At 40.4% G+C, this 22005-nt stretch overlaps 1 protein-coding gene across 2 annotated transcripts in view; it reads right to left on the reverse strand.

Annotated features, from left to right (window-relative positions):
* The window catches only part of LOC136825820 (tyrosyl-DNA phosphodiesterase 2-like), a 139304-nt gene that overhangs the window by 53592 nt on the left and 63707 nt on the right, over positions 1–22005 (reverse strand). The window contains exons 4-7 of one of the 2 annotated variants that reach the window (XM_067082775.1): positions 15055–15195; positions 14573–14783; positions 5031–5201; positions 4663–4767 (exon numbers count right to left, since the gene is read on the reverse strand). In XM_067082775.1, coding sequence (XP_066938876.1) covers positions 4663–4767; positions 5031–5201; positions 14573–14783; positions 15055–15195 — 628 coding nt within the window. Of the gene's footprint in view, positions 1–4662; positions 4768–5030; positions 5202–14572; positions 14784–15054; positions 15199–22005 lie in introns of both variants that reach the window. The other variant, XM_067082774.1, reaches the window with a different exon arrangement.

Genomic DNA, 22005 nt, shown 5'->3' on the forward strand with positions numbered 1-22005 from the left:
GTATGTGGGGTTGTGCGCCGGTGAGGCCACATAGGAGGTGCAGCTGGTTGGACCAGCACATACTGTTGGGGGTGAGCCTTGGAAGTAGAAGGCTGCTCTGCTGCCGAGACCGGGACGGCTTGGACTACCGCCTGATGGTAGGGCCTCTTATGCCTCCTGAAGCGTTTACCTCCTCTCGATTGGGGCCGGCCGATTCTGGGGTCTTACGCTTATAGGGCGAAATGCCCCAGCGAGCGAAGACTCTGGTTGGCCCGTGTAGCCTCGGCCATAACATTCGTGACCTCCTCTTCAGGGAAGAGGTTAGGTCCCCAGATCGAGCTTTTCACGAGCTTGTTAGGCTCGTGGCGGATAGTCGCATCGGCAAAGATGAACTTCCGACATTCCAGTCTGGCCATAATAAACTCAAATAAGTCAGACTGGAAGCCTGCCAGCAAGGATTTAGCCAATACCTGAAAGAAAGGTTCGTCCGAGCAGGAGACGGCAGTAGCTTCAGTAAGGCATACGGAGTTCAAGGACCGGGCTAACTTAACCCGAGCATCAAACTCCGCTTTCAAAAGAGCTTCCGGCAGCTTGGGGAGCTGCTCACTAAACTGCGTGGAAGCGCAGAAGGGGTCCAGCTTCCCGACCGTGAAAGTGGACGGGGCTTCCAGCCAGAACTCATTACTTCCTGGGAATACCAGGGAAGTAGGGTCTGTCTCCCTTAGCTGTGGTAACGGATTACCATCAAAGCACGCTCGGGCCGTAGCCAGAGCGACTTTGTCCAAGCAAGGGGTGGGAAGGTTGTCTCCCAGGGCAAACATAGTGAAGTTGCCCTTGAAAGGAGTCAACTTCGTATTGTCTGCCTGCCACTCCGTCAGAGTGCGCAGAAGAGCCGACTGAGCTTGGTCCCTAGGGACGATGACAGTCTCCCTAGGAACCTTGTCTGACCGAATCCAAGCTTCCTCCGTAAGCCTTACGAAGCCTGGGTAAGGGGCAGGAGATCGGGGAAGAACTCCAATTCCTCCAACCGTCTCGTGCCAAGACCATCAAGTGTCAGTTTGCCATCATGTTGGATGGCCCGGAGTGCAAAACGCCAAGGGTTACCGACATCGAACGGCGGGAGGTCCGCAGTGTCGGGGATAACATACTGTGGTTCGGCTGGGGGTGGGTGAGCCATTCCCGCCAGTATGTTATCATGACTGGCCAACTTTTCGGAGATTTTGTTAAATCTCGAATCCAAGTCCTCCGTAAAACGCTTGTAAAGCTGATTAGCAAAGGCCTCTGCGTCGAAAGCAGGTTGGCGGAGGGCTTGATTTTGCAGCCCTCTTACTCGCGCCTTTGCTGGAGGAACCAGACTTGCTCCCGGAGGCTACAGGCCCTGAAGCCTTAGCCTTCGACGGGGGGAAGGGCGATGCCTTCTTGGAGGTCGAGGACTTGTAGCCCTTCGCCTTCCATGAAGTCTTCAACTTCAACTTGGGGATAGCAGACGGAGCTCTATCACCCAAGGAGGAAGACTTCACAAAACCTGCGAATGAAGAAATTGATGAAGCAGGGGAGTCAAATAAAGGGGGGCCCGCCCCAACAACCTCACTTACCTCACCACTTACCACCTGGTCCTGCTCTATGTTCATGGGTTCCAGATTGAGATCCATGGCGGCTACGTCCTCCGAGACCTCAGCGTAGAGGATATCCACTTGGGGTGGCTGGGTCTCATCCCGGATCTGCTGGATGATAGGGGTGGCAAGGTCTTCAGGCACTGCGGCCGCCACCCGTGCGCCGGGGTAGAGCAAGTCCCTCAACCTGGCGTCGAGGACGTAGGGCTTCCCCGACGGAACGTTCCTACCAAACCCAGCCACCCAGGCCCGGAGGGATTCCAAGGCAGACTTCTTGGAAGCTTCATCCGCCTGTAAGAAAGCCAACAATTAGCTAAGAACGAAAACCATTCCGGGAACCTCATAAACAATATACCACATATAATATGAGGAGCATAAGGCAGGAGTAATGTAAAGACTGTTACTTACCGACTCATCCTGGACAGTTGTGCAGAGAGCGAAGCAAACCTCACAACCATCAGGGTGCCAGACAACCAGGTCATCCAGTCGGACCGCACAACCAGCGTGGGTCCGGCAAACTACGTGACCGTAAGGTTGTTGGAGGGAGGCGGTGCACCCCGGCTCCTCACAGCGAACAGTCTGTAAGTAGAACAGTACATGAACCTCCCACTCTAAGCAAACTAAAGCTGACGAGGCCGGGAAACTCCACTGCAACCGGAATACTCCGGCGGAGAAGAACTCCCTAATCATAAACTGGGCCAATAAGCTCTAAATTACATAGAGTGGAAGGTAAAGGTTTTTCAGACCCCGGAGTACTCCGGGGAATGAAGGAAAGAGAGACCAGGAACCAACCCTAAGGGCTGCCAGTAAAATAACGGCGGAGCCCCCGGGTATAGGACCGGACTCACTTATATAACATATATAATGAATTAAGGAAAATATTCCTGTAGATAAACAGACTTATCTAAAACAAAAACAAAAATAATAACAGTAATAAGTGATGGTAAGAACTCAAGAGGACGGAAGGATCCGCTCCTCTCAAAATGAACAACCTTCCGCCCTTACTTCCCCGCCGGAGAAACAAGACAGGTAAAATGCTCGTATGTTCATAACATAGGCTGAAGCAATATGTTACCGTATCAGCGTAACCCGACGGGGAGACTAATGGATAGGGATTCGAACACGTTCGAGTAAACAAACCGCCAACCCCAATACAGCGATGCTAGGGACGATATGGGAGGGAGCGAATCTCTCAACCAATAGGAGAAGTCCCTGAACTCGGAGAAAACGCCATCTAGCGTCACCCGCTTGCAGTAGAGCAAGGCTGGGGGAGAGGAGGAGGGGGAAGGAGGAGGAGGAGTAGGCTACCAGGAAGGAACAGGAGACGGGGAGAAGCTCACCCGCTCAACTGCACCATACCTCCCAGACGATGAATCTTGGAAGGGTGGAATGCTGGAAGCAACACAACCCGAAGCCCGACTCTACCTAGGCGAAGCCTAATATGGACCTAACCTTAACATAGGCTAGGAAAAAAGGAGGGCAGAAGGGAGGAGGAAGCAACAGGGAGAGAAATTTTGTGCTGAGAACCAACCAGGATCGAGAATGGCGGGCAAGGGGGCGACTAGCCTAGAGGAAACACAACCCAAGAACTCGATTCCCCCAAAATGGAGGAAGAGGACTAAGGGGCTCACTCTGCCCACCGAAAAACGATCCCGGAGGAAACCGCAACAAAACTCCCTCAACCTGAACTCCCCACCCAGGGCAAGGGGATGGAAGCAAACAGCCTACTCCACAAAATAACCATCACTTATAAAAACTAAAATGTGCTCAACAGAGAGCGTAGCCTACCCCGGGGAAGCGGTTAGATCTGAGGCTGCCGCCAGCACCGTAGAGGTAAACAAACAACAAAATAATAAAAATAAAACTAAAAGAGAGAGCACCATCTTCAAGCAAAATAATTAGCCTAGTAAGGCCAAAAATAACAGGAACCCAACCTGGAGGGGGGGAACCTAGACGGGGCATCACTCTCACCAAGGCCCGTAGGCCAATGAAATAATTCATAAGGGGGAGCCACATGCAAGGAACCACCAGGAAGGGGACCAAAGGGGCAAAATTTATCTATAACGACGAGGAGACAACTCCAACTGAAAAGAACAGAAGGAGTTAAGCCTCATGATCGACATGGCTGGCAGGGGACGCGGGGTGACATAATAAGATCTCAATATTTATGAAAATACGAGACCTTAACAGCCAAAAATCAGAACAAAACCCCACAAGAAGATGGTACTTAACTTGAAATGGTAAAGCTGCTCGACGCCATCTCAGAAAGCAGAAAAATCCAAAATAATGGAGACGAGCACACAAAAGAAACAGAGATTTCACGTGCTAGAAAATGGAATGAGGTAGGTGGCGCTGGTGTCGCCGTCCTGGGGTGTTTGGTGTGGGGCTGTAACGGCTCACCGCTCTGTTTCGGGGTTTTGACAGGGAGAGATCTTTCGAGTAGGTTTCCGTGGTAGTGGTATTCACTCACCCCTCCTTATACCGACGTCTTCCTAGAAGAGGCTCGACTGGGGTAGTAACCCCAGCTTTCCTGAAAGCTCTTTTTCTCTGGTATATCTAGCAAGGTTATACCTAGAAATTCGTGCTGTAATGGAATTTCACCGGCTGACACGGGACTGGACTCAGAAATACAAAACTAAAACTCCAAGAAGTTCACGACGCACAGAATGAGTGCATGCATACGTATGTCCATGTTACACTGATTTACTAAGTTTCAAATATTAATATTAATAATGTAAACACAACAAAATATCAATCAAATGTTATTTCACTTACAGAATCCATTTATACCGTATTATTATACTGATCTATTATCATCATAATTTAATGTATAAAAAAACTGACAATCCTGACATCTTACCAAAATATGAACCATCACAAGGGCCTTTAATAAGCAAGTTCTCCTACTGTATAACTTCAGCTTCTCGCCTGATCAGGCACAATTTACAGAATCTGTCCCTATATTAAAAATCTATCAAATCTCAATTTTGGCTGTTAAACTGGTCATGATTTAGATTATTATGTTATATTTGGAGTTTACTGTACAAAGAGCCTAAACAGATGTGAATACCTCTTTATTTGTGTTCCTTTGTGTGTCCCAAGTCCACCTGCATTCCGGTCTTCTGCCACAGGTTTCCCATAAGTCATGTGCACCTGGAATCACAGTTGCTGCCACCTATTGGAAAAGGAAAACTCTGGAGATCATTGCTTGTCGAAAACTGCAAATATTCATAACTACTTCTAACAAATCAAACGTGAACAAACATAATTTTACAGATAAAAGTAATAGCACAAAAGGATCATATCTTCATAGTTACATCAAGAGAGAGAGACTGTATTACACAGCAGCAATCAAAATTTACTGCTACAAATTTATACCAATGTACCTGTTCTCATTCACAAAACAACTTTAAGGATTAAGAACTAATCATAATTTACCTCCTTATCTCTTGCATTTAAATCACCACCAAAGATTGTCGTCATTTCTGATGAGGCAGACATCATCTTACCAAAACAAATCTTCATCTGTTCCCGGCGCTGCTCAGTAAACTCTGCAGTACTTTCCAAATGAGTATTCAAAAGGTTGAGTTTCACTTTTCCAATGTGTGCCTGTAAGACATACACAAAAGATTAAGCACTGGTCAATAATAACTATACTTCACACAATATACTCTAATCACGAGTTTCAGAATAACAATAAACCAATGAATATGTTTGATGATATATTACCTTGTGCAGGCACTCTTCATTTAACAAACTACCTGTGTAGCGACTACTTGGGCTCGTGTTCAGCTCTCTGACCAGTTATCATTGTATGCAGTACTAGAACTGTACATGTAAAATGCAGGTCCCATGGGCAGTCTTATGAATGTTTGTTTTTCTGTTTTTATTCAAAGTTTTGGTAAAGTTAAACTTTCTTAACAAAATGTGATTGATATACTTGCATTTATATGTAAACAATGCATTACATATACACCTTACGTTTCAATCAATATTACATATTGCTTACGTTCAAGTAAGCAATGTGTTTGGACAGTGCCATGTTGCGTTTTCCTGTCAAACAACGCAATAATTAGAATTTATGTAATAATATTTGACAATTTTGTCATTAAAACTTACTAGTCAAGGGCTTTTATAACACTGGTGGATAATTTGAAGCTACCGAAAAGGGGAAATCACGTTAGCCTACCTTCTTGGTTATCAATACAGCTATGTAAGTTGTACTTGTCTTACAAGTCTTGGTGTTTACTAAAGACTAGCTTTTCCTTTGTAGTGTTTTATAATCAAACAAAATGGATTTTGTGATGTAGAAAGTTCCCAAGTTACCCTTAATACTGGGGGCTGCTATAACACAGGACCCACAGATCACCCGTGCCACAGCGAATTGCTCCATCTACTTTTCACCTATGGGGACAGCTCCTACCACCTGCCATGAGCACAGCTCTTGTAGGAATAAAGGAGAGTTTGGTTGGTTGCCAGACATGTGTGAAATATGTAACATGCTCCTGGCAGCGAGTTTAAATGATGAAAAAAACTCTAAGCTGTCTTTATGCATCATAGGTTTCAGGATTATGGAAAGAGGGTACTACATCTTTCCAGCAGAACTGGCACAGAGTATTTCCATCCCTTTCTAAGCAGAATCCATGCTTGGGCCACCACTTCAAAGCAGTGGGTTGTAGGAACTCCCACTTCGACTCCTCCAATAGAGACGAAGTCTTTTCTAGGAAAAGATGTCACTAATACCAGGCATGCAGTGGACATTGTCACTGAATTTTTCCTTCTGAACCCAGAATATCCAGGGAAACAGTCTTCTACTTTACATTAGAGAGTTACCTCAAATGAGAATCTGAGCTCTCCAAAGCAACAATTGGGCATTGGAGGGATCCTGATAAGGCCCATCCAACTCCATCTGAAGTGTCTGTACCCTCCAGGGAGTAAAAGATTTATATGCAACTTTCCAGCCTGCCAGGCAGTGGTGATACGGCTGCCTTGGGAGGGGGCTGTCCCTCAAGCATGCTCCAGTCTTCCAGGAAGCTGGAGCTTTTACAAGAAGGGGAGAATAAATGGGGTCACCTCATGCTAGGTCTGAGTAATCATGCCAGGTGGACTGACTCACTTTTCTGGGACCCTGAGCTGCTCTCTTTGAAGAGTGGGAGGGGGTGACAGGGTACCTGCATGCTCTTGTTTCACCTTCTCTTGCTGGACCATGCTGGCAGGGGGGACGAGGTCTGTAGACCAGGAACCCTTGCTGGCCCAGGTAGGGGTACTACCAGGACAGTACTGGTACACCAAGGTCAGAACCATAGATTGTGAGTAGAGGAGGCCCTCCCTGAGAGACATAGACAAAAGCAACACTTGCAGGCACATCACTGACAACAAGCGGAGAGATACTGAGGAGGTGGAGGCAGTCCGATACCGAGAAGGTGGGGCGGTCCAAGAGCCAGTGGAGACAATGACCATCGAAGCCTTCACAGTAGAAACAGTACAGTAACAAGATACCCCTTCCATCGCCTTCAGATGATCAAGAAGGGACGAAACATTTGGCTCACCTGAGATGCCCAAGGACAGCCACAACCCAAGCCTCTCGCCCTCCACTACAGCTGACACAAAAGCTGGGTTAGGGTAGAGCTCTTCCCTTAGCTCAAAGAAAGACCACCCTCCAGAGGACTGCCCTCCCTCAGAATGTAGAGAGACCCCAGGTGACAAGCCAGGCTGGACAGCCTTCCTTATCGTGTTTATCTTTTTCTTAGGAACCAGAGTTCATTAAATGAATAAGTGACGAGTAAGATTAATGGTTACTTCAACAATCTTAGGAGTCAAATCAAACAGTTTCTACTAAACCTATATTTATTTGCTACTAATTTTATTTACAAAGTTTTACAGTCAGCACAGGTTAACAATGATTTCCAGTTAAAATAATTCACTGAACCAATCTCTACCTAACCAGGAATTAACCTACTATCAATTAATCAGATTTCTACTATTTAATTTCTGATGATAATCATACTTACGCTAGCCTCTGTACAATACTTTCTTTTATAAATTACTGCTTACAACAGTCACAGGGCAACCCCTTTTGGTGATATGAATGGTTCTCAAAAAATGCACATCATGACACACAACACTAGTAATGAATTCCATCTCTTCATATTCTCTGCATATTCAGACACAAGCTAACTGTTTCCAGTTTGGATGCACAGTGCATATAGATCACAAGAATTTTGAAACAATGTTGATACTGATTTCTTTTGTGCTGCAGTTATCCAATTTGCACAAGCCTCTATCAGTGTCACTGAACGCTTTCCACTTCCTTTCAAGCCCTATTTACCATGCAATAGATTACAATTACTGCAGACTGAACACAAAGTTTACCAACAACTTTCTACCAATCTCTTATTCGGTACTCACAATACCTGTTACTTTCTGTTGCCTCCTCTTAATTCACTCCTGACACAATGAAGCCAAAAACCACATCAAAGTAATCCCTCCCACCACAGTGGTCCTGCAATGAGATGGAATTACTATTACTATTAATGAGAGAGAGAACAATGACTGGTATAAAAAATTATATTCAAAATGAAAATTTACAGTAATTTGCATTATAAATTTCATATATGAAACCCAGAAAGGTTAATATACTGTATGGCTCTCTAGTGAATGTTCAATAGGAGTTAGTGAGGGGGGGGAACTATTCCCTTAGGAGTAGCAACAGCAGGCGGGAGTTTGGCAGGTGGAAGAAAAGTGCCGAAGACGCCCTTCAGTGTATCCAGTGGAATATTGCAATCCAATGACACCGGGGAGGCCTCCTTCTCTCTCTTCTTCCTAACAAACCTCATCCACGGTTCAGATGGCCAGACATGGCACTCAGAACATGGACTTGATTGTTGTACTCGTCAGAGGCACAGAGGGTATGAGGATCTACCTCAATGGATGAGAGAAACCTATTACATAGAAAACATTAACGAAAGCAAATGGCAAGCTGGGCAAAGTCTGCGGAGACGCCCATACAGTAATCCCTCGATTATCCGAATCTTCATTATACGACATTCGACATTATCCAACAGCACTGGATCAGGGGTCAAGGATATAAAATACTGTACTGTTCTCCAGTGTGGATGTCTGGTTCTCCCAGAGATTTATCTCTTTTAGATACAGGCAGTCCCCGGTTAACGGCAGGCTCGTTTAACAGCGATCCGGTTTTATGGGGCTTGTCTAGCGACGAAAATTGGCAATTTTCGGCGCCGAAAATTGCTGATTTCCGCTTATCAGCGCCGATACATACCTAACAGAGGCGCCGATAACAAAAAACCCCCGAAAATCGCCGAAATTGCCGATTTTCGGTTATCATCACACCCTCAGAAACGGAACCCCGCCGATAACCATGGACTGCCTGTAGAGTGGTTCATGGTGGTAGGTTTCCATTTCTTAATATTAGCAGTTACGACTTGGACCATTGACGAATGGTCTCTTGTTTGTCACCTTTTTGTAAGTTGTATTTTAATTGAGATTTTCATATTTGCAACTGATTGCTGATCCCCTTTTCCTGCCAACAGCAACACAGCACCAATATGCAATAAATGTGCTTCGCTGTCAAAATTCTCAGTTCCAGAGGGCCTTCATTCCTCACACTGTTCAACTGAAACAGTCTCCCTGAGGATGGCGTGCAATTGGAACTTCAAAAGTTCAAGCGAAGATGCAATGCATTACTATGCTGCACAGCACCACCAATATGCAATAAATGTACCTTGCTGTCGAACTTCTCAGTTCCTGAGGTCCTTTATTCCTTGCACCATTGGACTGTGGAACAGTCTCTCTGAGGATGTTGTGCAATTGGAACTTCAAAAGTTCAAGTGAAGATGCATTGCATTACTACATTAATGCTATTCTCCTTGAATTTTAATACATTTTTATCTATTATTAACTTACTAATTTATCTTTTCTTTTTAATAAGTGAGATCTCTTCTTTCTGTATTTCCCTTTACCTTCTCTTACTTCCTAATGAGCACCATATTCTTTGGAAGCTTGAATTTCAAGTCAATGGCCCCTGTGGGCTTGTTCAATATAAACAGGGTTCATCTTCCGAATAATAATAATAATAATAATTAAAGGTGAAATATTTATCATAAGAGGTTTCAAATATCCATGATCCTATTTCGCATACATTTCTGGTCAATTTCCCTTTGCTCCATGGTAAAGGATAGGGTTCCAGTGTAATTACACTAGGTTTCCTAGCCTTTTCCAGATACAGGTTGTCAGACGAGGGTGCAGAGGTCGTCATCTGTGCCAAAACGGTTTCATCAGAGGGTCTAGGGGTACTCGATTCTTTATTGCTACACTCATAAAGACTGATATATGATATCACCAGCCTTTCATGGAGTTTATTCTTCCTAGGGTTGTGGAATGAAAAAAACAAGCATGTTTTTTTGGAAAAAACGTTTTTTTCGCGAAAAAAAAAACAGCCTGAAAAAACAAGTCAAATTTGTTTGTTTTCAATTTTCTGCATTTTTTCACATTCTGTTGCTTCCTAAGCCACACAAAATGTCTAACTGTGCTTATATTATCCATAATATACAAACACAATTATTCCCTGTAATTTATTATGCATCTCGGTATTATTGAAATTTTTAAAATTATGACATGTACTAGATCTTGTTTGACTAGGGGAATAAGATACCGTACTGTCCATACATAGCACATTCATTCATGCTAATGTTATTCTGACAAAGATACTCTAAGCTTGGGTAACAAGGCAATTTAGCACTAGAAAGAAAAATCTGTGTGAAAATAGAAATTATGACATCAGAAAAATTCACCTCAACCATATGAGACTGAGTTTTATGAGTACCATAAATTAGTGTTGTAATCATATTGACATTTCACATCTGATCATTAGTATATTCAATTATCAAACATGTTCTACTGCAATTTCTCAATCATATCTTAAACCCATATTAGAAGCTAAATCCAAAGATTTTCAATGCATGAAGAGTTCAAGATAGGAAGAGAGGTAAGAAAACCGTATGTACAGTACATGTACTTTTAGGTATTACACATGTTAAACTGTTACTTGTATGGAAATGTGCATTACATTTACTTATCAGTATATAGTTAAAACATGAAGTAATGGTAGCAGTTATTTCTTGTAACTTGGATGCATTAGGAATTTAGGGCAAGCAGAGAGGTGTGACTGTGTGAAAACCATATGAAGGTCAAAAACCCAGAGTAATTTATTTAGCAACAGTCTTGCTGCTCTGTATCAAACATGTTCAAAGTGAACTTGTACCATACTGGTATCATTAAGGGACCAGAGGCAGAGTAAATGGAGTTGGGTGCATCACATAGCAGTGCTAGTAGTTGTGCTTGGAGAGTGTGGAAGGTTATGCTTGGAGAGTGTGGAAGGTTAATGTGTTTCGTATAAGAGGTGATAACTGTGATATAAGTTAAAGAAATTACAGTTCCAGTGATATTCTGTGACCAGTAAAAGAAATATGTGAGCTTTGCTCATTATTTGAAAGCATTCCATTCTTTTTTTTATTATTATTTTATTTTGGTGGAGGGGAGAATACAAATGCTAGTGTAGACTCAGTGTATTTCCATGACAAAATTGATAATGAATTATCACTTTATACTTTGCCACAAAACTGTGAAGTGTGCCTGTGTCAATTAAGACAATTATTTACAGTAATGTTAGAGAACTGCAACATCATATTTAAATAACTTATGAAATGAAAACCAGTTGGAAAAATCATGACCAAAAGATTTCATACTTACTGTACATAGGGCTATTTCATTGTTTCACATTTTGATCTCAAAAGAAAATTGTTTTTCATAAAAATTCAGCAATAACGGAAAGCAAATATCATCATACTCAAATAGCTAGCAAAAATACCATTATATTTTGAGACTGTAAGTGAAATTCTTAGTAATACTTCATATATCTCAGGTTCTAATTATCAATTAAAGAAGCATTTTTATCCTGAATATCATTATTTTAATGATTCCTCTAATCTAGAAGGAAGGTGGAAGTCTTAAAAAATATCATATGTCCATATTAAGTATTAGCAGGATCACCAGAAAGTCCAGAACATGAAAAATTGGGGGAAAAGGAAAAAAATTAAAAACACGAAAAAAAAGTTTTTTCCTGAAAAAAAAAAAAAAAACACGAAATGAAAAAAACATTTTTTTCCACAACCCTAATTCTTCCACCAATGGCACCAGTAGGAGCCGACTCCCAAACGTCCACCCCATACCCTACCCCACAGGGGATGGCACAATACAATTAGGGTGGCCCAAGAGTAAACCAAACCTACTTGTTGGGACTGAGAATATTACAAGATTACAATCATCCCCACCCTAATCATATTATAGGTAAACCAAACAGAGTGCCAAGAGTCCTATCCCCAGAACCAGACCACACCTGGAATCCATGGCACAGCCTTGCAGAAGAGTTCTGCCCTTGAGCTATCAATGTGATATCTTTTGGGTCTAAACATTATTAGGTAGCTGATGATGCTACTACAGTTCCCACAATTAGCTTCAGATGTATACTCACTCCTATCTATGATACCTTTTCCTGTTTAACAGGTCAAATAAATTTCACCGTAAGTGAAAAAATGGGACTCCTGGACTCGAACCTGGGAACAAACTCCTTGGGTTCAAGAGCCCCCCCTCACCATGTCAAGGTGGTCCCACGTTGAGAGGGAAGCAGAGAGGAACGCCACCCCTAGCATCCTCCAACCTTCTTCTTGGCCTTGACCCCCAAGCAGGAGGAGGACTGGAAGGGACGCAACTGCATGTCTCTCACTACTGGGACACAACAAGCATGGGTACCTGCACGAGGGGCTGAGGAAGTCTGGAACTTTATCTGCCCCAAGGAGGAAGGGCCAGCTTGACCATGTGGTTGGGCTGCAGTGCCACGTGAAGACCGGGAGGTCTTGGCCACTGCCAAGGTGAACAAGCTTGTCATTGTTGTCGACCCACAACCTGTCCACTGCGCCCTCCATCTCTCCTCTAGCAAAGAGAGAGGCGGACCCCAGGACTGGTCCGTTCCTGAGCACCAATGTCGACTTGGATCCAAGGAACCTAAAGATTTGAGACGATACTGTGTCTTGCCTCTCCAAAACTAGGTTTGCCCATGCGCTTGCTGTCTGGTGGGCATGGTGGGTAACGTCCCTATCTCCAGACAACATCAGTCTCCCAAAGGCTGACTCCTTTTCAGGTGTACGGGAACCCAAAGAAGAGGAAGCGATCTTGGCCACCAATAATAACTACAAATCTATCCAGGAGACCATCTGGGACACTGCCATGGCAGTCGATTCCAGTGCCACTGCCTCCGCCAGCGAGAGGGAGACTCCCCCTGAACAGAGTTGCTCCAACGACAGACCAGGACACAAACAGGTCAGGTCTGGGTGAACCAGTTTGGTCGACAGTGGGCTGGAACACCGTATTTCCTCTGGCGAGCTAGAGGCGGAGGAAGTATCTGCATGACTCACTAGACCAAAACAAGTTCTCTTGCCCAGAAACAAGAAATTCACTTGTTCCAAGACCCAATCAGCAAGTCTAGACCAAGGCAAGGCAATCAAGACCCTGGGTCCCTTATGGGTCCCCAAAAAGACTCGATGGATGAAGAACGGTCCATAGAGAAGCCAAGGTTTCTTCCTCGAGATCATTACAATGCTGTATCATCTTAATGGTCTCAAAAAATGCCTCTGCAACTCAGGGGTGTCCAAGTCCTGGGGCACAGAACCCTCCGGTCCTTCCAGGTCTCAGTCGTCCCAAGTTACTCCCTCCAAATGAGAGGGACACTCACCACAGCACCCCTGGTGATCTCTCAACCAATCAAGCTTACATCCTGTCCAGTCTGAGGATTGAACTAGGAGTGTATGCTTCTGTGGAAAGGCTGGGATGGGAGCAAGAATGGTCCTGGTCCCGAGCCCTGGGCTTGTCTGGCTCCCAGCTCCTGGAAAACCCCGATGGGGTAGTGGGGACAGGTGAGGGATTGTGAGCACCTTTGCCCAACCTGTTACAGACCGAGGTCCTGGCAGGTGAGTGAGTGTGAGTGAGTTTGTTGAGAGTCGTCAACCTGCAGTGAAGACGTCCACAAGGGTCGGGGAGAGTAGTTCTGCTCACACGAACATGGGCAGGGGCTCCGTCTCCAGCTCACACTGAAGGGTATTCCTATATAAAAGGTAATGGTTTGTATTTCTTTAGAACAATCTCCTGGGGGTGAAGTTATAGTTTGCCTTGTGAGGCAAACTATAGATGATACTACAGGGTTCACATCCTTGGGGGAACCATAAAAGTCAAGAAATGTGACTTAGTGTTCTTGCTAAACTAACTTACCAGATTAACAACAACAAAATAATAATTATCCTTCCGCTAGGCACACTGCAGGGAATAAGGAGATTCACCACTGGATCATGTCAGGTGACTGAGGTCCACACCACCCTCTTTTTCCCTTAACACCTTGGCACACATATGCACAAACTTTGCACAATGGCCCATACAGGTACTGTCATATGGTCAGTTAATGCCAACCACCAATCTACTACAGCAACTTATTCATGTCATCATGCAAGTAATCATCAGGTACCAATTATGAATTCACTTGAATGTGCATATACTCTCCTCTCTGCAGTATTCTCTTTACAGTATAGGGTACAGACCAACTCAAGTTTCCCTAAAGTGTCCTTTTAAAACATCTGCACTGTTTTCTTCCACTTCCTTCTCATACATTCCCTAAAAAAATATTCATTTCATACAGGTCTCCAACTTTTCTCAATTTTCCTTGCTCCACTTTAAACCCACAAATTAAGGGCAGATGATGCCAGTAAGTCCTGCGAGTTGGGAATATACCTCAGGGGGTTATGTACATACCTTAACAATAATAACAATAATAATTACATCATAAAAACTATCATAATATGGTTTATATAAAATAAAATATAAATTCAGAGTAAGTAAGCCCATGCAATGCATACCTGAACTGACAAAAGGTTACGGCCCATTCGAGTGTTTTCATATGGATAAACAGTGTGCCCATCGTAATACACGGTTGTTCTCCGTAATAAAGTTGCAGTGAAGTACTGTTCACTGTTGCCGACTATGAAATGAAATTGTGGAAGATGTTCCTCTAGGTATGAGTAAGTAGCAGGAATCAACTCTTGCAAAAACACTATGTCAGCTTTTTCCCTGTAGATTACGTAAAACAAAACTTGTAGTTTACAGTTTCTCTTACATACTGTTATGAGATGACTGATGCTATTTCAATGCTCTAAACACTATAAATTCAGGCAGAGAAAAGTAGAGATATCATTTACACTCTTAACATCTATGATTCCTGCAAAAAGTGCTCAATGCACAAAAGGGTAGCCAAATTCATTTGACCCCACTGTACACTCATATATATATGGTAGAGAAAATCTGACAAAAATAATAACAATCAATGGTGCAAGGTACTTACATTTCAAGTATCTTTGCAACAGCTTTTGTCCTTTTTTTAAGGTTCTTTTCATCAAGCCCATCTACATTCCAGGTTATAAGGCGAATAGTTTTGGGTGGCTCTGTAGTAATGCTTCCATGAGGTCCACCTGATGAATGTGAGCTACTGGAAAGAGTCAGTTATGTAATACTATCAACAATATCTTTATCAGCTGAAACTTTAGTAAATCCAAACAAGTTTATTTTCACACATGTTCAGACCAATAGAACTCAAATTAAATTGTAAACACTTGAAAATCTTTAATTACCACGAGAGATGCTAAAAATACAGTACATGAATTGGTCTATCGAGTTTGACTACTCATGGGGCGAGTGCAATTTGGTTGCCTCAGAAGTATCAAATGGCTGTTTATCAGTTCTCCACACCAATGACTTGGTATGTAAGTCTAAGCAAGATCTACAAAGACCAGTAGTTGCCATGGTAACACAGTGTGCCTTTAGAAGGAACCACTTCTTTCAAAGACAATAAAACTGTGGCATGGAAGAAGTGGGGCTATTGGTTTCTGTGGGGAGAGATTTTGAATTCTCTTTTGCCAACCTAACATGCCCACAGCTGTGCTGTCCCTTTCCTTTTGGGGTGCAGCTGCCATGAAAGGTAACCATATTTCCCTTCAGCTAAAGCTTTCTACAGTAGTTAGATACTTATCCTTACGCCCAGATGCAAATGATATGGATAATAATTGCAAAACTGGGCAATCTTCTAATTCATACTGTGTGATTAACCCTCTAACACCGAGCTTCTATTTACAAAAGTGTCTGTCGTATGCCGGCAGTGTTCGGGAGTTAGCGCCGAAGCGGAAAAAAAGTTTTTTTCAAAAAATCACAGCACGCTTAGTTTTTAAGATTAAGAGTTCATTTTTGGCTCCTTTTTTTTGTCATTGCCTGAAGTTTAGTATGCAACCATCAGAAATTAAAAAATATCCTTATCATATATAAATATTGAAATATATGACAGCGCAAAAAAAAATTTCATATATAATTGTATACAATTTGTATACAATTATAATTGTATACAATTTGTGAGCAAAACGGTTAAAGCTAACGAGTTATTTTTCTCTTTGTATTGTACACTAAATTGCAATGATTTTGGTATATAACATATTGTAAAACGATCAAAGCAACACAGAGAAAATATTATCACAAAATGATGCATGAATTCGTAACGAGCTGACGTAAAAAAAAGTTTTTTTCAAAAATTCACCATAAATCGAAATATTGTGCTAGAGACTTCCAATTTGTTGCAAAATGAAGGTAATTGATTGAATATTGCTAGACTGTAAGTGTTTTAGCTTACAATTGCGTTTTTCGACCATTTCGGTCGAGTTAAAGTTGACAGAAGGTAAAATTTTCTCTATTTATCGTGATTTATATGATAATATTTCAAAACTGATAAAAGCTACAACCATGAGTTATTTTTTGTTGTATTCTACATGAAATTGCACACATTTTCATATATAAAACTTTATGTAACGACTAATATAAAATGGTGCAAACATTACGACAAAGTGACGAAAGAATTTCTGAGGTGTTCGGCCGAGTTACATGTGCGGACGTAAGGAAAAAGTTTTTCAAAAATTCACCAAAAATCGAAATATTGTGCTAGAGACTTCCAATTTGTTGCAAAATGAAGGTAAATGATTGAATATTACTAGAATGTAAGAGTTTTAGCTTACAATTGCGTTTTTCGACCATTTCGGTTGAGTTAAAGTTGACCGAAGGTTGAAATTTTGACACATAGTGATATATGACTATTTATCACATCACCGTGATTCATATACAATCAGAAGGCTACAAACGTCCTTTAATATCCAATTCACTCTACCTCGGAAGTAATATATTTTCATATATGTTACCGAAGGGGAATTTTTTTTTAATTGATAATAAGTCCACCGTCCCGTGGGGTCGAACCAGCGACGGACGAAATATATTACTTCCGAGGTAGAGTGAATTGGATATTAAAGGACGTTTGTAGCTTTCTGATTGAATAGTGATATATATGAAAATATTTCAAAACTGATAAAAGCTATAACCATGGGTTATTTTTTGTTGTATTCTACATGAAATTGCACACATTTTCATATATAAAACTTTATGTAACGACTAATATAAAACGGTGCAAACATTACGACAAAGTGACAAAAGAATTTCTGAGATGTTCGGCCGAGTTACCGCGAGCGGACGTAAGGGAAAAGTTTTTTCAAAAATTCACCATAAATCGAAATATTGTGCTAGAGACTTCCAATTTGTTGCAAAATGAAGGTACATGATTGAATATTACTAGAATGTAAGAGTTTTAGCTTACAATTGCGTGTTTCGACAATTTCGGTCAAGTCAAAGTTGACAGAAGGTTGAAATTTTGGCACTTAACGTGATTTATATGAAAATATTTCAAAACTGATAAAAGCTACAACCATGGGTTGTTTTTTGTTGTATTTTACACGAAATTGCGCACATTTTCATATATAAAACTTTATGTAACGGCTAATATAAAACGGTGCAAAAATTACGACAAAATGACGAAACAATTTCTGAAATTTTCGGCCGAGTTACCGCGCGGATGTAAGGAAAAAGTTTTTTTCAAAAATTCACCATAAATCGAAATATTGTGCTAGAGACTTTCAATTTGTTGCAAAATGAAGGTAAATGATTGAATATTACTAGAATGTAAGAGTTTTAGCTTACAATTGCATTTTTTTACCATTTCGCTCGAGTCAAAGTTGACTGAAGGTTGAAATTTTTTGTAGTCGACGTACGATACGTCCACTCGTCACCCAACAGACAATTTTAGTCGACTTACGATACGTCCAGTCGGCATTTAAGGGTTAATATAATCACACTTTTAACTAGCATAAGAGTGAAGTAACTTGGGTGTTGTAGCATAAGACTTAGGCTACGATTTGGGTCAGTACGTTTCAGATCGTTTAGGCTATACGACAACACTGACAATTTGAAATGCTATACTTATTTTGAATGAATCGGAATAACTACATTCACACCCCGAACTTACGTGAGGTTAGGTTCCAGACACCCTCGGGCAAGGTGAATTTTCGCATAAGTTTGGCATGGTCCCTAAAAATGCTAATAAATGCTTATTTCTAGAGTTTAAACACTAAATCATGTTCCCAAATTATTAAGCTAACTTTTAAATGAAATTAAAGTTACTGTAATTTCATTTAAAAGTTTGCTTAATAAAAAAGAAATAAATGGTCAACATAAAAACAGAGAGTTGGAAGAGAATTTCTCTCTCTTCCCTTCCCACCGATCTATTTTTAAAAGTCTTCTCAACCTCTTTTTGATAACTTCTTTATTCTATGTCTCTCTTTCTCTTTGTTCTGAAAGAGAGTTTTTATTTGGACTAATATAACTCTTAGTTATTATGTCTCCAGATTTTAGAATGTATTTGCCACAATAGCGTACTTACAGTTCATAGATGGTACAGGTAGAATTAGATCAATTTGGACTATCTACTGTACAGGTAAAGACATACAGAGAAATTATAAGTTGTAAAACTGTGTGAGAGCTAACTACAAACGAGAGAGAGAGAGAGAGAGAGAGAGAGAGAGAGAGAGAGAGAGAGAGAGAGAGAGAGAGAGAGAGAGAGAGAGAGAGATTGTCCTTACTTGAAATATCAAGTTAAATTATTTATGAATTATTACAGAGACATGAGAGAGAGAGAGGTTATTCTTACGTTAGATATCAAAAGATGGAAATGCATGATTTATGAAGGAAAAAGGAAAGAAAAAAGAGAGAGAGAGAGAGAGAGAGAGAGAGAGAGAGAGAGAGAGAGAGAGAGAGAGAGAGAGAGAGAGTACCAGAAATCCTTTGACATGCTGTGGGCAACGATTGACATATTTGACAGCTTTGCCCTCGCCCCTCTCTTCAAAGTTTCACAAAAGATGGGGAAATGATATTTGTTGTTTAAAATATCACATAATTTACTATAGAAATGTACACATTTTGTGATTACAGTTTTATTATTATTATTATTATTATCATTATTATTTAATCTTATTAATATTTGAAAATTAGTACTAATTATTAAGTAAATCATTTATTTATCATACAAAACAAATAAACATACATTGTACATGTAACCATGAAAATTATCTCATCGCTTACTAAGATGAGAGAATTTTTATGGTTACATGTTTATGTTTATTTGTTTTGTTGATAAATAAATGATTTACCTAATAAGTACCAATTTTCAAATAATAATAATAATAATAATAATAATATAACAGTCATTACAAAATTTATACATTTCTATTATAAATTATGTGAGATTTTAAACAAACAAATATCATTTCCCGATCTTTCGTGAAACCTTTCAAGAGAGAGGCGAGGGCAAAGCTGTCAAATATGTCAATTGTTGCCCACAGTGTGTCAAGGATTTCTGGTACTATCCCTCTCTCTCTCTTTCTTCTTTCTTTTTCCTTCATAAATCATGAATTTCCATCTTTTGATATCTAACGTAAGAATAACCTCTCTCTCTCCCTCATATTTTTATTATTATTAAAAAGTTTAACCAGACCACTGAGCTGACTATCAGCTCTCATAGGGCTGGCCTGAAGGATTAGGATGAAATGACAAGTCTAGGCTAGAAGCCTAGCACTGGGACCAAATAGGTCATTCGCTAATGATGAATGAACGAAAATGAAATTAAAAGCTGTAAAAAGGCATATGCTTTCATACTGGAACACACTCAAACAATAAATACATTTATACTCATGTTTCCATATATACTCACTAAAAAGGTATATTAAAATTCAATATAAATAAAGCAAAATCTTAAAATTTACTTGTTTTAAAATTCATTACACTGGTTGATTGATTTTTTATATTTTATCAATTAACTCACAGCTTCTCATGAACATTAAAATGGGTACTATTGAGAATATTGAAGATTCTGACAAAATTTCTTTTATTGGTCTATTTCCAAAATTTGATAATTGCTGCAGGTTATATTTTGGACATTCACCCAGTACATGCTTAACTGTTATCAACACATTGCAATCTAGGCATTTGGGAGGAGGGCCACATGGACTGTTCATTAAGTGTCCATGTGTCAAACGAGTATGGCCTATTCAAAGACTCGTCAGAATTACTTGTCTGTGTCTCTCTCTCTGATATGACGAACTCCATTTTCCGACACTGGATTTTATGTTTTCATTTATTATTTTCAGGTTCTTCGTTCCATATATTTTGCCATTTACTTACAATGACTATTTTTATATATCTTGTATAGTCACTCATAGGGATGTCTATATTTGCTCTTGTCATGTGGACCGCTTCTTTAGCTGCTTTATCAGCCTCTTCATTTCCTTTAATCCCTACATGGGCAGGGATCCAACATATTTCAATATTTTTTACCTTATTATACAATTTATGGAGTGAAAACTTTATATGTTGTACAATATTTTTTTTTATTATAGCTTTGAATGGCCTCTTTAGCGCTTCTGGAGTCGCTATAAATCACAAAATTATTACATGAGGCTTCTCTATTTTTATGGCTGATACTATTGCACATAACTCAGCTGTAAATACTGAGGCGTTACCTGGTAGAGAGAACTGATACGTTTTGTCTGGGGATACTGCAGCATATCCCACTCCCTATTGTGACTTAGATCTGTCGGTGTATATTGTGTAATGTGGACCTTTTCGGATTATATGTTCTACTGTGTGCTGTCTATGGTATTCTGGAGTATATGAATAACTTTTTGATAAATATTTCAAGTGTGTACAAATTCTCATTTTATTCATTGTCCAATGAGGAGGTAATTTTAATATTAAAGGTAATTGTATATTTATATTTAGCGACTCAAATAATCTAGCTCTAATAATTTTTTGGTTGGAGAATCATTTGTCTGAATTCTCAGAGCACTGTTCATTGTTACTAGCTCTCTACGGAGAGAGAGAGGTAGTTCACCACACTCAACTTGTAAAGAAGACGTTGGTGATGATGGAAACGCTCCTGAACATGTTCTAAGACCTTCATTATGAACTGGGTCTAACGTTTTCAGCGTTGCATCTGATGCCGAGCCATATATTTCGCTTCCATAATCAATGATAGACAGTACTGTTGCTTTATACAATACAGTGAGGTATATCTATCGGCTCCTCAAGTAGTGTTCGATAGCTTTTTAATTACGTTTAATAATCTTTTACATTCTGATTTCATGTATGTTATGTGGGCTTTCCAGTTCAAGTGAGTATCAAATACTAACCCCAAAAATTTTGCTGTTTGGCCAACAGGTATGGAATGATTTCTGATTTTCAAATCTATTTCTTCACCTTTTTTCCACTTTTAATTTTTATAAAATATTACTTCTTGAATCTTTTGTATTGAAAATTTAAAGCCTACAGATGAGGCCCATTCATCTATTTTTATTATAGTTTTATTAATGATTTGCTCTGCATGTTTTATGCAGGATGCTGAATAATATATGACAAAATCATCCATGTACAAGTTACTTTTAATTCCGTTAGGTAGATTATTACTGATATTATTAATTGCTAAAGTAAACAGTGTGCCACTAAGGATGCTTCCATGTGGAACACCATTTCCAAGTGGAAATATACTTGACAATACATCATCAATTCTCACTTGAAAAGTGAGATTTGTCAGAAAGTTTTGGATAAACATAGGTAAATGTCCACGGATGCAGTTTTTATGTAATGTTTTTCATATTGCATATCTCCATGTAGTATCATATACCTTTTCAGTGTCAAAAAAGATGGCTATATTAATTTGTTTTCGTTCAAATCCTCTTCGTATGTGGTCTTCCAAGTTAGACAGAGAATCCAATGTAGATCTGTTACACTGTGACCCAAATTGAGCGGGAGTCAAAATTTTATTTTATCGAATGTGCCATGTTAGTCGAGCATTTACCATTTTCTCTAGTAATTTGCATAA

The sequence above is a fragment of the Macrobrachium rosenbergii genome, chromosome 39 (genome assembly GCF_040412425.1).
Source record: "Macrobrachium rosenbergii isolate ZJJX-2024 chromosome 39, ASM4041242v1, whole genome shotgun sequence".
Lineage (NCBI taxonomy): Eukaryota > Metazoa > Arthropoda > Malacostraca > Decapoda > Palaemonidae > Macrobrachium > Macrobrachium rosenbergii.